A 17,212-nucleotide genomic window follows, 5' to 3' on the forward strand; every position below is an offset into this window, starting at 1 on the left:
CATTAGTCCAAAGACAGATACAGTACATCTCTATTAGTGGCTAAAACTTGCTTTATTAATCTTCCCACATTCTGAATCATGTAGGTGGATTTAACATGATGGTTTCACACAACATAATTCTTTACAAAATCTCTGGAGCACAGCCTGAAGTCAAACAGTCCCAGTATCAATAAATCATACACTGATTTGTTTACGTTGGTCTCGAGGCAAATTAAACATACATGACTTCTATAACCCCGGTGTTTTTCTAGTTACTCCAGAGCCTTGTAACGTCAAGGTTAATTATTAATACAAGAAAAAGCCACTGGGTCACCTGAAACTCATAAAGCTCAACACAAAACATGGCTATAAAGTGGTTGTAGAGCATAAAAACAAGAGGAGAAACACAGATTTAACCATGAAAGGTTTATTCGATGTATTAAAAAGTAAAAACAATCTTTTCAAATAACCAGAGCTACAAAATCTAAATTTTTAAAAGACTGAGCAATAGTCCACCGAGGCTTCATTTGCAGTACCTGTCTGCTTTCATTTTGCTTCTCCTGTAAAAAAAAAAGACAACGTAAACTCATAAATTTTCAGATCAGTACCACTTTTATTAAAGCTGAAGACCACTGACCTCGGATGGGACACATCCTCAGAGTACTCCTGTTTTCTTACCTGTCGAGCAAGGCTTCGTGAAATTTTCCATCCATCCTGGCTTTCTTTAGTTTCGAGGAGTCCTCTTCATTAACCCTCAGCCGCCTGTCTTGAAAGCTCTGAAACTTCTTCCTGTGACACACACATCAGCGAAGATTAACTGTGATAACCACGGATGCAGAAGAAACGGACTGACATTTAAAAAAAACACTACCACTCAAAAATGACAGGAATTTTTACACCTTGTTCATTTTTGTGAGCCAAGGCTGTAAAAGACCTACATTTTAAAAATTAATCCAGATAATGCACACAGTATGAACTTCAGTAGGCTACTTTTATTTTGACAACGACAGCCAGCTAACAAAGAGCTAAATGGCTTCCAACATGCTTTTTTAAGGAGTTCAAACACGTAAGGAAGGTACAACAGAGGCAGCGTGAGCTCCTTTATTCATTATTACTCTAAATTAACCCCCTTTTTTTGTGCTTTGACTAAATATTTCTTATTAAAAAACTGTTAAAGGTACCAGCACTTCTGGATATTTAAAGTAAAACATCCTATTTTAATGAAGGATACCTGAGGAATATATAAAACTTTGCCATACAACAGTCCCTGCTTATCAGAAACTTCTCCCGAGTTTAGTTTTTCTTTGGCCCAGCCCGTGTTTTATGATTCCCAGACTGCACTCCATCTTGTAAAGCATTTCAGAAGCTAAACACTACATCAAGACGCCGGCTCAAGGGCAGCCATTATCAACATGTCAGCATGATGAGTCCATTTCCCTAGCATTCATCTAAAACAAATAACTGAGTGGAAACACAATCTGAGGCCCGTCAAAGGAAAAAAGGAAAGAAAAAAACAAATGTTCAAGACATACTGCGTGGAACTTAATAGGCCACCGACAGGCTTGTATAGAAAACACTTAGAGCAAAAGCTGATATGTGGTGTTGCTTGCTCTCTCATCACACGCTAACAGCCGACTGCCAATTGCACCTCTGAGGCGTGGGATTGATGAGGCAGATGCTTAAAGGCGTGATCTCGTTCAAGCATGCAATTTGGTTGTCAAAATCTCGCCAGTTCAAATTGACACAATGTGAGAAGAAAGGGAAGGGAAAAAAAAATCACTTCTTTTGCTCTATCTGCATGAAGAGCTTTAGCACTAGTTTTAAAGGAAGGTGCAAAGTGTCTTTGTGCAGTGAAAGACAAGGCACTATTATTAATTCAACAACACTACACTACCAATGTAATGATTCACAGAGAACAGCATAAACAAAAACGGCCAAAACAGAAATAAGTGCTGTTTAATAAACACGGTGTCAGAAAAGAAACGTGTGTGGGTGATTTCACAGGTAAAAAACTGGAGTGTTTTTACCTGTGAAATGTCTCACATTTATTTTAAGATTGTAGGATTATCGTAAAGCAAACTTGTTAAAAAAAAGTACCAATTTTTTTGTGCTTTTAGAGATTATTCTAACAGAACGACTTTCTCCTCTTGTTTCATTCAAATTAGGTTTACCAATGTATTCTTAATATTTGGCTAAAAATATATATTTTATATTTATCAGTACTGTAATGATGTTGCAAACGTTTTTGACATTTCAGCTCAACATTATATGTTATTTAATCGGCACACAAAAGTCAGCTAATACAAGATTGCTTCCATTTCAAAATAAAAGTGTATCCAGAGGACTGTTAATTACCATTATGGCAATATATGCAAAAAGAGAATCCAACATAGATTTGGTTTCCTGTGTTATTTTTACTTCATTGAGCAGTCTTTGAATTAATCGAGCAGAATGTTTATGAAGGGTGGCAGACACTTACACATAACTGACCTCGCAGGATTTCACGTTGCCCCTGTCCTCATCTGCAATATCATCTTTATGCTTGGCCTCTCGTTCTGTGTTTGTTCGGATCTGCTCATCATTCAGGGCAAGAAGAAGAGAAAACAAACAAAACAAGAGAGACGATCTGGATTAAACAGCACTTTGAACTTTCCTAAGTGGGGTCGCAAATATATTCCAGAAAGCCTTTAACCAGACAAGTCCCCGCAGAGACGCCATGCCTAAAAATCAAAGGACTGACATGCAACCTTGGGGAAAAAACACAATCTACACCAAAACCTTTAGCATCTCGGCGTCCCCTGCTGTCTTGCTTTCAGCCACGATGTCTCCATTGTCACTGTAGGAGATGAAACAGCCATTTGCTGCCAGGAGAGCCATTTTGCCCTGAAGAAAAACAGAAGAGATGCAGCGCAGATTGAACACAATTGCAGAGGGGTTGGCTGTTGTGACAGACATAAAAGGTTTTTGATATTTAAAGTGAAGAAATATCTGAAGGTTGCAGGTTTATGATTTTGAAGACAATCTCTGCTCTGCACGTGTCCACATAGGCTCAATCTTTTAAGTTAATGTTTATGTCTACAGCTAAAGGCGAGCTGCTGTGCTGAATAGAGTCATTGAGAAAATGAAGGAAATTGCTGCAGAATTAAATTAATTTATAACTTAGTTATTAATTACAATATGACACTTTGTTTGTCCTTCGTATAGTTTGGAATCATTTTAAACTTTAAACTAAAACAAACAATTCTTGAAATTTGTGCCTGTTGTGCAAAATACGTTCTGATAAGTTTCTGAGGAATGTAGGAAGAGGTCATGTCATTTTAACCCACAGATAAGTGTCCACTTTCAGACAGTTTCTGTGTTTTTTGAACTGTAGGTGACGCCAAATGCTTTGAATTTGTTTCAGAGAACTTCTGTCAGAGAGTTTCCAGCTCCACTCCTTCCTTGTGGCTTCGACCTTTTTACTAAAAAAAAACCTGAGGCTTGCAGTCTCACTTTGTTTTCTTCCCAGAGGAACTTTTTTTTATTTTGATAAAAGGTTTTACCTTTTTTTTTCTCCCACATATCAGCTCTATGCTCTCATCTTTGTTTGCACTTGTATATTTCTGTATTTTTAGCACTATACTTAAATGTACCCACTGATAAAAAAACAAAAAACAGGGTCAATTCTGTTAACAAGTCAACTAACGTCAATATTAAACTATTTTAGATACAGTGTTAAACTCTAAAGACTAAATAGTTAATAGTGTCAATAAAAAAAATGTGATTGAGTTGATGTTGCTGCTTTAAATATTATTTTAGAAAATAAAGAAGTAAATAAAATTGGTTGACAAAATCTATTGTGCTCTAGTTTGTTTCCATTTTTCAAAACAAATTAAACCAAACTATCTTTCTGGACAATAAAGACACAGAGAAGTTGTTAAATGTCTTTGCACAATTGAAAAACCTAATGAGTCCCTTAAGTATTTGCTGGAAGTCGTTCTGATAATGAAGGCAATTAGAACCAACGCTATTGTCATTTTAATCAAGATGCTTTCAGCGGTAAGTCTGCTCAGCCCTAACATCCAGTCTCCAGTGGGGTTCAAAGAGACTTCCCTTAATATTTTTATCACATTGACTTTCTGAACAGAACAAAGAAATCGTTTTAAAGAAATTAGGATTGTAAAAAAAAAAATGCAGCAAAGTCAAGATATGAAGGATGAAATAAACGAAGAAACAAAATATCTCATCTCTATTTCAATCATAGCTGTTTTTTAATCTAACATTTGAAGAAGAAATAAAAGCCTACACATTATTATTACACTGTCGGTCCATATAGTTTATTAGAGGAAACATTTAAAGGTTTACCGACCTCCTGGAAGACGGGTTCCCATTGTTCTCTTGAGCCAATGGCATCGGAGCGCCCCACCACCAAACCCTCAGAGTTGATGCCCAGATACTTTCCATATCCAGATTTTAAAGCTAGACTGCAAAAACAAAAACCCTGCAAATTAACTCCCTGGTTTTCTAAGGAGAATGTTTTTCTTCATAGAAAAAAAAAGATGTTCAACAGTCTGAACTACAAGAACTACGTTTCTGATTGTACATCAAGACAACATAAATGCATCTGTAGTAACAGAAACGGTAGGATTGAGGTAGTAATTCAAATGGAGCAGGATGTAAATACAAACTGCACTTTGTCTGTGTGCTCACCGTGTGTCTGAGAGCTTGATGGCAGAAAACTGCTCTGGGGGGTCTGGTCCTTCATCATCTGAAACACATCAGATATTTTTTTGCCCCTTAAAAGACGTCACACTCATTAGTTTCACTTAAACTGAGTTCTTTCCTTTTTCTTTTTGGTGAAAAAAAGTAATATTTATTTATTTATTGTAATAATACTTTTTGTGAAAAACCATTTTGCATTTAGAACGTGCATTATTTCTCCTCCAGTCAAATTCATGCTTGAGACTTGCTTCACGTTTCAGTCATAAATTCTTGTAATTACTGATCTAAACCCTCTGGCTGTATGCTGTGCTGATCTGGGTTCAATTCAGCACACAAACATCACAATAACAGATAAGGAACTATTGCGTGTTGTTTTATTTTATTTGAAACTGAGGTCAATGACGTTTTATAAAACCCTGAAATGTAAGATCTAACCCGATGAAGGCATCAGGTTAGCTCTGAGATATTATTAACAACATAATTGATGCAACACATTCTCTCCTTTCAAAAGACTCGTGTCCAGAATGTGCCAGACCGTAACTGTGACTGGCTGTGTTAGTATCCTCAGGTCCTCAGGGCTCCACTGACCTGCAGGTGAGCGTGAACAGTTTTGCAACTACACTTTTTGTGTCTCTGCAAGAAGGAGGGATCTGAGGGGAAAAGGTTGGGAACCACTGATCTAAAAGACTAACATCCTCAGTGTGGTGTCAGGGTAAAAAGAAGTGCAGTTAAAAGGGGAAAATCTCTAATCTCCCTTTCCTACACTGCTAGCTTGTGGTCTCTTTCATCTCTTAGAAATGGGCTTATGTGCATGCTGAGTATGAAGGCACACTAAGGGAATTGGATGTTTCAATCTCCCAGCCATATTCTACGGTTCTTGCAAACATGGGCTGAATTAATTGTCTGTAGCGTCTCTTTCAAAATGAACACCACTCCCTCAGAGCTGCCTAAAAGCAGAAAGAAGTGAAAACTCAGAGCTAGCTCTAGCCTCCTCCTCAACTCAACCCCTTAACAACCTTTTTCAATAGTGTCTGGATTCACCATCTTAGCACTTACTCACTTAATGGCCTAAATCTATCTTTATTCCCACAAACAAAGCCTACTCAGTTTAAGCATAATTTTAGGTCATGACTTCATCAAGCTTATTTATCAGAAAACAGTTGCAAACTGTATTTTTATGCACAAATTGCATTGCTCTAACTTTTGTTACCCCCCCCAACACACACACACACTTTTGTTGAGTTCTACCATGTTTGAATAAAAAACGTATTTTTCCTCAAACGTTTTTTTTCCCCACGCATTAATCAACATTGCTCCCTTTGCTTCATTACCACGACAAAAACTATGATCAGAGACAAACAAATCAGAGGATTAGCTTTAAATTGTGAAAACACACAGCTGTGACTGAATGAGGAGCCATATAAACCCCATCTTCCTTCCCGTCTTCATGACGCTGCTGAACAGTAAGACATTCAAGCTAGCAGCTCTGATAAGGTATATTAGCACTGACAATCCAAACAACTATTATCTCACCGGATTTTATGTGCCTCAGCATCTGCGGTCGGTTTACTCTTCTTCTTGAAATTATTTTTGCCATAAATATTTTAGGATCTGCTGCAAAATTATTTTACTGGCTCATAAAAGTTATCCTCGTCCTCATTTTCAAGCACCAGTTGTTTCGGAATAATCTACTACAAACACAATATTATAGCATCATGAACTGGAAGATAATATTAAATGCTTCAAGTACAAAGCAGGGCTCAGATTTTCATTTAGATTTTAAGACTTTAGATGGTCGCAACATAAGAGCAAACATATACTTGTGCTTTTCTTAAGGTTGAATGAATGACTGTAAACATACACGTACATTTGTGGGAACATTGGCACTTAGTATCCATGCATACAGCTCAAAATCCTTTTCCAAAATTCTAAGGTGATTTTAAAGTACACATGAAAAGTAACTGGATTATATGTCGTATATTTATATTAGTACTATGCTTAGAAAAACTCAAAAGCTGCATGAATGAGCTGAACCTGACCTTTACTGTAATGCCTTGACTCCGATCACAGCCCCTTGTCTTACCTTTGTGCGGTGCTCCAAGCGTGAAGAGCCCAGTATCCACGGCATGGATGTATGAGTTGTTCTGCATTTCTATGGCAACAGTTCCTGCAATTTCTCCAAAACTACTGACACACCACCAACCCCCTAGTGGGCAGAAAAAAAAACAAGTCAGAGGTAAATAAAAAACATGTCATCGTGGAGCACTAAAACAATTCAGTCGCATTATGACTAAAAATATTTTTAAGTAAAAAAACAAATCAGGAATAAGTTGCATGGAACACTGACTATTATTATTACAGACAGCTCAAACTTAGATGTTACTTTTATGTTAAAACAAATACATTTACATTAATTTATCATGATTAGGTAAACAAATGGCAACATTTTCAACCTAACTGTATGTTTAATGTAACATGCTTTTCATTAGCTGATTATTTCAATTGAGAAATATTTAGTTCATGTATTTACCAATAATATCAAGTTTGTGTCCTTCCTCTGCAGCGTTTCTCTTTTTATCTTTGTGTTTCTTCTTTTTTCTGTAAAGGAAAACATTAAAATTTAACTTTGTAATTAAATGCGTGCATATAATTTACACAGGCAAACTATGGGTTCAAATCAACAGGAGATGGTGACATCGCTGGATATTCTTTACATTATCTAGTTTGTTTACTTTTACTATTACTGCAATACTAGCTTTTCTACTTACAGTGGAGTTACATGAGAATCTACATCAGCATTGTTTTACTTTCGCTTCAGTCTCATTAAAAGCTTCTCGAACTATAAATAGATAGACACGTTCTTGTTTTTCCATAAAATGAATGCCTGGATATGACAACCATCACTAATGACATATAGTAAGATGCGTAGCCTAACGCCTTAGCTAGCCTAAAAAGCAGCCATATGGCAAAAAACATCCCAGTTTTCCTTAAAATTTACCTCATAACTAGTTGGAAGGCAAAAGCTGATAAACCAAAAAAGACGTTATAATTCTTCAATATTTCTGAGTCTTTTTGACGTTACGTCTCTTAGCCTGAGCTAGCACTTTAGCTAAAGCTAGCTTGATGAGGACCCATAAAAACCCTGCAAATATTTGCGCAACTAACTTGAATTGCTAATACCCACGAAGACGAAAACTTACCCTTTGTTCAAACCTTTCAAAACCAATTTAGTTGATTTTACATTTGAATATTCAGCCATTTCTTTACTTAGCGTTAGCGGCTAACTAAACTAGCAAACACTGGGGGTGATTGCGAAGGTACGGCAGCCGAGGAGGCACAATTATCACCTGACCTAACGCAGACGCTCCAAGCTTTTCTGAATCATTAAATTAACTACATACAAAACCCACTAACATGCCACAAATAGTCCCTTTTCTTTAGTTTTTAACGATTAAGTACTTTTTTTGTAGTTGTAGTTTTCTTAAATTAAATAAATAAAAAAATATATAAAATCTTTTTTCTAAACTTTTTTCTGCTTTATGTAGGTTGAATTTACATGTAAAATAAAGTTTCTATTAGTAGATTTTATGTACAGATTAGTTCTGTCTATTCTATCCTGTACAAAAAAAGAGACTGCAAGGACTCAGGAATGTGATATTAGATCTTTCTTAGAAGTTTACTTTCTATGCATGTAGTCTAGATATTGTATTTCTAGATATTTGTATTTCAATATATATATATATATATATATATGTAACAAATTATTAAATTTTGGTGGGTATCAGGATCAACATTTCCTTTAAATTTCATCAAAATCTGTTCATAACTTTGTGAGTGATCTTGTGTACCAACCAAATAACAAACACTACTAAAAACAAATATCTCCTTGGCGAAGGTCAAAAATGTAAAAAAAAAAAAATAAAGATAGCTGACCACCATAATAACTGGAACCATCATATTAATTACATCAGCTGCAAACGTGGAAAAACAGTTAGGAAAAAAACAACAACTTGTTGGTGTAGATTCTCAGTCATCCAGGACATAGTAAATCTAAAAAATAAAAAAAATAAAAAGACAATTCCATAATTGAAAAGATTACTTATATACCAAATACAAAAAAATACATAAACAGGAGATCAGACATTTCCTGTAAATTAAGGGTGTATTTGTAAAAACTGTCTTTAGGTTTTTATAGCTATAATATATATGGCATATAAGTGGTCTTTTCCACTGAACTTGTATAGACTTTATAGTCTTCGTATAGACTTGTATAATCTTTATTGAGAGTTTTTATGGGCGTGTTCATGGTTGTCAGAACTATTTGACCTGACAAAGATCCAGTCTGGATCAAAATGTTGTCAAATAAATCAGCGCTGTGGTGAGGAGTAAGCAGGCTTTACTTCATTCATCCAGTGAAGAAGACTCACACACACTGAAATTATGACATGTTCCATGAGTGAAAACCTCAGAGACCCTTCTGAGAAGTGCAAAAATAGCCTCACCAATCAAGGTAAGCAGGAAAGAAGCTGACCTTATGGATGCTGTCCTCATTTGAATGTTTATGCTAATGTAGCCTCATTAAACACAAATGGCCCAATCAGGAGCCCGTGACAGGAGGTAATAAATCATTTTTGGACGCCGTCAAGATATAAAATAATTTAGACCGTGACTTGTGTTATCTGCTCACTGCAGTTAAACTCAACTTGTAAGAGAACTCTATCATGTAATAGGTCTTCCACTCAAAAGAAAATTTAACTGAGAAGGATGCCCACAGCTGTAGGAAACACCTAAACCAACCACAGTGGCACAAAACATGTCTTAATTTAGTGAACGAACTGCAGTGCAGCAGTGAGGCTCCTGGCGATGCTGTGTTGCTGTGAGAAAACGCTGTATCAGAACGTGGAAGATTAATTTGCCCAGGAAAGTCCTGTAAGCTTGAAGGAAGTCGGCAAATGGGATTTTCAGGAATCATGAGTCAACATTTTAGCCTGAACTGAATCCCAGCAGTGCTCGTTCTGTCATTTGTCAAATTCCGTGAGACTTTGACAGCAATCCTCGTTGCTGGTGGGATTAAACAATCATAACTTGCACTGGGAGAGCTGAGTGGTTAAGCCAATAAGAACTTAAGGCAAGCTGAAGGAAGAGACTGTCAAAGAAAAATGTTAACATACCACACTTGGTACTTCAGAGCCTCCTTAGAGCAATAAGAGCAAAACTTATATTCCGTAACAGCACTCGGTTTACATTACATAAAGTACTTAAAGTATGTTTGGTTGTTATATTAAACTCTTTGAGTATGTTTGTTTGTGTAAGGATGAAATTATAAGAGTAATTTACTAAAACACCAGTAACTTAAATATTCACAAATTATCATGCACCCTAAAATGATGCATCAGTCAAGATCACATCTAAAGTGGTATTTAAAATATCAGAGAGAGAAAAAAATACAACCTATGGTTTTCAGCCAATATTCAAAAAAGGGACTTTACATAAAAAAAGTCTTTCAATGTAAAGAACCATATTGGCTATTTCTCATTTAAAACACCATATAAAAAGAACTGTACACATGTTTAAGCATATGCTCACATAGATCAACAATTACATTGTTCACATGCTTGTATTGCAGGGAGGTGTGCTGGAAAACAAAATCATTTTCAGGGTTTAAATGAGTAGTTTCCAAACCTTGGGTCAGGATGCCACCGCTGGGCCCATCTTGCAATGATTTTCAGAAATCCCATAACTGTTTTAAAAGGGTTTTTAATAATATGTTGTTGGCAAGAATATTACAAGAGCTAAACAAATAGTAACTTGACCCGGATACAAGTTATATAGTTGTTGAAGTCATCTGTGTTGTCATTATGTGCTTGTTTAAGTGGCTTATTAGCAATATTCATATACTTCAACCAACAATGTTCGGAGCTGGACATTTCTGAAAGTTTTTTTTTTTTTTTGGTAATTGAGGAAACTAAATTTCAGTAACCATTGATTTAGACCATAATCTTGGCAAAGGTAGGAGGTCAGATAGTGTATGTGTTAAGAATGCATGCAGTTGTTAAAAATATGAAAAAAAAAACCTTTATTAAAACCTTTATTAAAATCTACCTGCAATTTGGGTGTAGATCTTTGATTAATCCAGTAAATTGTTTCACTTGAGCACATCTAATTAAGCTAATTTACCAACCCCAGCAAAATTAGACATCATGCTGCCCCCCCCCCCCCCCCCCCCAAAAAAAAAAAAAAGCTGGGAACCACTGTAATTGATGCCATGAATAAGCCTTGAATAAAGACATCAGAACAACACCATGACACTCAAAGCAAGTGCGTTATTAAAAACTGTTTAACTGACCACAAACTCAAGTACCATTCAGGAGACACCTGGAGCCTTTTGGTTTCAGCTTTAATCTTCTCTCCCCGTTTGCATTCAGTTCGCAGGAGGTAACTGAAAAGCACAAACTCCTGTATATTTGAAACTTGTACACAGATGATAATGAAAATACTGTAAAAACATTCCTACAAACACACATTTAGTCAGACCTGTTGCTATCTGTACTGTTTATTAACTGCTTCACGGATACATAATTTTAGAAGAGTAAATTTCTGTCAAAAAGTCAAGACTGAAAAAGCCTCACGGCCTCTTCACCATACAGATAATAAACACTTTGACAAAATGTGACGGTCTAAATGTTTGATCTGTCATCTGGCGAAGCATTAGTTAATTCAGGAACACTTTATGTCCTTTGTGGCTTTCACGTCCTTGTTAAAGCGTCTTTTGTCTAACAAGTCTCCCTGCTCCATTAGCTGCCTTTCAACTGTGAAAAGGCACATTTATCATCCTTTATGTACACAGTTCAAAACCAACAAATCTGCCAACAGGGGATTAACTCACTTTACTTTTTATTCAAGGTCTGTCACTCTGTCTGGCTCTGCACCACTCAGATTTTAAGGGAAACAGAACAATATTGAATGGATTACCATGAAATCTTGTACAATTATGTTTCACAGAAATAAATCCAAGTTAATTTGGTGTCTTTTTATATTTAACCACGTTTGGGTTTTGTAGATCCTGGCAACTGTTGGATGGTTTGCTATAAAGTCTTGGTGCAGTTACACATGTCCTGTCCTTATTGTTGTTTTGGATTTAGGCAAATAACACTTCCTGTTCTGAACTTATAAAATGGGTTATGAAAGAAATAAAACAGTCTAAGTTACCTAAAACCTAAAACAAATGTGTAATAAGGAGCAGGGTCAGAGAAACACAAGATAATGTTATTAGTAGGTTTATTTTTAGTCATTGCTCAAATGAATAGCCATTTATGTTTTTGTACCTTTTGTTCACTGGAGATTTTATCCCCATCACTAAAAAAGAAAGATGATCCTGTAACTGTCTATGATTATGTATTTGTGTTAGCAAAATATCTCATGACCCACAGGACAGAGCTTAATGAAACTCTCAGAAGGTCATCACTGGATACATGTCTACATCTAATTAACTTTTGGAGTCAACTTGATCCAAGATGGCTACTACAGCTAATCCATTTTGGCAAACACAAATAGGGCTATAATTCAGTCAATTATAGAAATACTGAGCTAAAATTCGATACGATAGTAGCTGAGAATCATCACATATGACTCTTAGCTACATATCACATATTCTGAGCATTAGCAGATCTCACAAGGTCTTAGTTTAAAATGGTAATGTGTAAAATGGCAGGCGGTGTGCATTCCTTCAACCAAAGATAGTTTCATTTCATTTTATTTTATTTTTATTTCCTACGATAAACTGAAACGTTTAGGGATTCACAGACTTTCCTTTTCGTTTAACCCTGATTCTGGTATGTTCTTTGCTTTACAGTGCATGCCATTACAATTTTATTTAAAATCATTTTAACAATAACTGTTTTGAGGTCTGCAGATAATATCCTAAATACTTGCAGCATCTCAGGCTCTTCCTCTAACACTGGCACAGATATGTGTCTCGGTGTTGTAAGATAACTGACTTTGTGCCGACAAAAGGAGCTGGAGGGGAACAATAATTAAATAACAACCATGAAGTCATTAAAAGAAACGCGACAGCAAAAGACTCTGACATGTTGTGTCATCGTACAAACTAATGAGGTGTCTGATTCCAACACAGTCCTTTCACCTCCTCTAATTACCTCTCATGTAGTCTTGCTTGTCAACGCTTTCTCTCACCTCCATTTCCTCTCTCAGGTGTTCTCCTATTCTTATCTTTCAACGACAACAACAACAACAAAAAGTTTTCCTTTTGAAGTATAAAGTTCCCTCGTCAAACCTGCCCTTCACTTTGCCCCTCTGTCACCCCTGTCTCCTAACCCTGTCTTGTCTTACATCCGTCACTTTTAATCCTCCTCTGAGGGATTTAAGGGGATAAAAGGTTAAGTTGCTGACAGTGTGTAGCAGGTGTTTCCAGAAGTGGCAGCAGGCTGTTAACATTGCACCACTTCCACTTCGTCAATGTCACCGCTCCGTCCTGATGCGTTTCCCCGGCTCTCACTGCGCGTGTTTGCACATACAGCTCGAGTTTATGATGTAGGAAAACACCTGAGAAAAAGAAAACAGATGAGGATCTATTGAGCGGCTCAGTGCCCCCCCAGGCTGCTGTAGGTCACAAGTGTTGCAATAATAAAATATCCTGAAAGTGACACTGAGGGGAAACAGAAGGGAGAATTTACACATACGACCTGTTAAAGCCGTTTTACCATATTTATCCTGACCCTGTCTTTCATCTACATCGATCCCAACTTGCAGGTGAGATGTCAGTAAAGCTCCGTGTCAGAACGTAATCAATAACAGTTATTAAATCCTATTCATCAACCCTTTTGTTGCAGCCTTAAAACAGAATCCATGTAGTTAGGCTTCACTTGACTGAAATTGCCTGCCAGACAGTAATTAGGTGATGGAATATTGCTTTTCAAGTTGTGATTGAACACAGAAGAAAAGGAAACCCCTCGGTGAAAGGAGCACGAGTACTTATTCCTGTATCACCAAATAAAAGGATACAAGAACATTTATTAACAACAGACACACAATTATAAAGGAGAGCCATTTTTCTTGGGATGAACTAAGTGCCTGCCTTAACACTTTTCATGGTGGACTGGACTGTGGTATTACTCGACTTCATGGGGCTCTGAGTTCAGAAATTGACTACAGTCTACAGTCATTTAGAGGTCTTATGGCAATTTTGCTGCAGGTAATGGAAGAGAGGACTTCAACGAATGGATAAACACCTGTGACATTTCCTTTCAGCACAATGTTCAAGGTAACACTTTCCACACAGCCTGTTTTCTCTCATCTCTTGGTGGATTTTTAATACCTCCTGCCTGGGATTTTTTTTCCTCTTCTAACATGACAAACATGCTGCTTTTCTGCTTATGTTGCACAGATTCATTTAAAGAGTTCTTCAAGTGGGGTTCTGTGGAAAAGTTTTGAACAATATGTTACTTGTTGTAGGTAGGTCTTTGAATGACCTCAGTTTGGAGAAATAAGAGTTTAATTCTGATCAAATTGATGAGGTAACAGCTGGTCCGTGTGGGGTCAGGACCAAAGTGGATTGCTGCTGTTCTAAAGCAGCTCTAATCTCAAAGATTTCATAGCATTTCATGCAAACACTATTTTATAAACCTTTACATCGGCAATGTGACAACAGTCTGAAAACCACCGGGCAGTAGCACAAACAGGAAAACTGATACTCTCCAATACAAAAACCGAGAAAATGCTGGAAAAAAGGAAACAAAGAGAGATCCAAACAGGCAAAACAAACCACAGCAACAAACTGTCACAGAAACTCCAAACCTGTGATCTTTCCAGCAGGGTTGTTGTATATTTCTTCTTGAATAACTATATAATTCACTTTGGTCTTGGTCCCACTCGGACTAGGCATTACCTCATCAATCTGGTCAGAATTAAACTTATTTCTTCAAACTGAGGTCATTCAAAGAGCTAATTACAACAAGCAAGATATTAACTGCGCATAAGCTTTCAGCAGAATCTGAACTATCCCTTTAAGGCATCGACAGACAAAATGTTGCATAAATCCACTGAACATCTTAACATCTTCAATTTGTTCTAAATATAACATCTGAACAAACTAAAGCGCTCAAACTAAGATGAAAATTTCCAAACGCAACCTGCGGCGGGATACGAAATGAGCTTAAGAAAGTCCAAAACCATAAATCCCTGCGACATCTTTGACGTCTTACCAACATATGTTCCTCATCAAGGTTAGAGCGGAAATAAATGATGTTGAAACTTTTACAGCCTTTTGCCCTTGAAGACTGCGTGCAGTGCCAGTATTTTTTAAGCACTCTGGCAATTGTCTAATTATAAACCTCCTGAAACCCATTATTTTGTGAGCCACTGAATTTTTTATTTTTTTACTTCTTCCACAAACAAACTGAAGCACCGCTGCAGGAGCGTAAAACTCAAAAGGATGACTTAAAAACATCTTGTCCTTTTATTAGTTTTTTTGTTGTTTTTTTCCCCTTGCTGAGCCACTGATATTTGCTGCTGTTTTGCTCTGGTTACCACTTGCAGCCTGAGGTCCTGCTATTTTGTTCCTGCTTCACTCCGTCTGTAATCTCACCCGTTTTACATTCGGCGCTCTCCATCTTAAACTCCATCTTCACAGACCCTGACAAGGCCCTCCCGTCCATTGTGAATGTTAAAAGAGACTAATTTATGACACAGCCCCTATGCTCCTTTGCAGCAAGGCTGGAGGGGGCAGTGACTCATCCGCCTTGTAGTTGAGTGCGTCATCACTAGGTGGCAGTATACACACATGCCTCTGTGGGGGGAGAACGTGACACTGCCTCCTGATTGCTGTTTGCCAGCAGGATTTTAAGACAGCATCTTCTGATGATTTAGAATGAGATATTTTTGAGTCATGTATTTATGTGTGTTTCAGATGAACAAAAACAACTTCCTGTGAGATCTCAATTTGTCAAAAAATGTTTAAATTTTAAAAGAATTTTTAAGCATGGGAAAGAGTTAAAAAGAGAATAAAACCTAAACTATTAACCTGAAATTGTTCTAACTATTTTGTAGAGGGTATGAAAGAGAATATGACAGTTTTCTTTTTGTTAACACATTCATGCTCTAGTGGATTTTTAAAGCAGCAATGGAAAAAGTTTTGCTCATAAGAATGCAGCTGCACAGTTCAGCAAATAAATTACCTTATTTACACACTCCATGGGTGGTGCATTTTCGCCTTCAAGAAAATCTACTGCTCTTAATAAACTAATAGCTCTCTTTATTCATTTTGAATTAAAAGGGCTTTGTAGTACCAAAACAGAACATAAATGCTGTTTGAAATTAGGCTTTTTAACTCCCCCAGACCCTTCTCTTCCCCCCGGATGGTCTCTACATTTCGGTGTCTGCGCAGCATCAAGTCAAAAGCATCTGTGAGTGTGAGGATAGCAGCTGAATAATTGACTGCCTTGTATATTTTTAAACCCATCCTTATATTTATAATGCAGGGAAATTTACATCATGTGACACTGACACGCTGTTAATTTTTTAGTCTCTGCTCATCTCTGTTGGCTTTTAGTGGCGAATCACTGCCAGTTATCACATACATGAGATGCAGCAGCATGAACACACACACACACTGACACCCCCCCCCCACCCCCCCACACACAGACACATAAATTATGACTTTAGAGGACATTAAAAGGGCCCTAATACATTTTTGAGGAGAAATTGCCTAATGTCTCCTTCCTTCACCTAAACCTGACCTCATTGTGACACACTGAACTGTTACTTCACCAAAAATGAAGTAAATAAGAAGATTTAGAAATTTAAAAATGTGTATTTTGTCTCACTCCAACCCCCTGTTTGAGACCTACTTCCATCATTTAACTTATTTAACTCCTAATCTCTCACCTTTTACACCAAAGTTTACATGGTTGCTGCTAGGTTTTGTTCCCAAATGGGACACAAAGACACTCATTAAACACACATCTTTCCAGAGTTAGATGTGGAAGCATGTGTTCATTTGCTCCTAACTCTCCCGAAACACAGATGGCCTTGTTTCCCCCCCTCTCATCTCTCTAACAGAGACGAGTTACTCGATTTGACATCACCTGCTACAACCTGGCACGAGTCCATCTCCAGCTCTGAGCCTGCACCAAAAATGTCCAGTGCAGCAAAAACATACAGTTTATCATCGTTAATCCCATACTTCCTTACAAGCGTTGAAAGATTTCATGTCTCTTTAATTGTAAAAGAAAAAAAACCCCTTCCTGATTATTCTGAGCTGCGTGTTTGCAGGACACAGTGAGCGGGAGAAAATGGAGGGAGATGTGATCACCGGCTGGATCTGAACCAGGTTTGAACCCACGGTCTCGGAAACATATGGTAATCATGCAGTAATGAACTGTTCGTTGTTGCACTCTCTGCGAGGTATTCTTCCTTACATATTGTAAAGGTTCTGTTCACACCCTTGTGGCATTTGTGCTCCACACACACACACACACACACACACACACACACACACACACACACACACACACAC

At 37.2% G+C, this 17,212-nt stretch overlaps 1 protein-coding gene across 2 annotated transcripts; it reads right to left on the bottom strand.

Moving 5' to 3' along the window:
• Positions 1-39: 39 nt before the first annotated feature.
• frg1 (FSHD region gene 1) lies at positions 40-8,020 on the bottom strand. Of its 2 annotated transcripts, none has more exons than XR_001808527.3 (9): positions 7,881-8,020; positions 7,211-7,278; positions 6,764-6,886; positions 4,669-4,726; positions 4,328-4,442; positions 2,758-2,862; positions 2,470-2,550; positions 658-768; positions 40-539 (listed from the first exon to the last, which is right to left on the bottom strand). XR_001808527.3 is itself a non-coding variant. In XM_017413670.3 (9 exons), the coding sequence occupies exons 1-9, from the start codon at positions 7,937-7,939 to the stop codon at positions 503-505; spliced, it is 768 nt and encodes a 255-aa protein (XP_017269159.1). In that variant the 5' UTR covers positions 7,940-8,020; the 3' UTR covers positions 391-502. The 2 variants fall into 2 exon arrangements, 1 of the variants encoding a protein (XP_017269159.1); XM_017413670.3 differs by having other exon boundaries at positions 391-539; positions 2,459-2,550.
• Between the last annotated feature and the right edge of the window lie 9,192 nt (positions 8,021-17,212).

Source organism: Kryptolebias marmoratus, linkage group LG3, assembly GCF_001649575.2.
Source record: "Kryptolebias marmoratus isolate JLee-2015 linkage group LG3, ASM164957v2, whole genome shotgun sequence".
NCBI classification, from domain to species: Eukaryota; Metazoa; Chordata; class Actinopteri; order Cyprinodontiformes; family Rivulidae; genus Kryptolebias; species Kryptolebias marmoratus.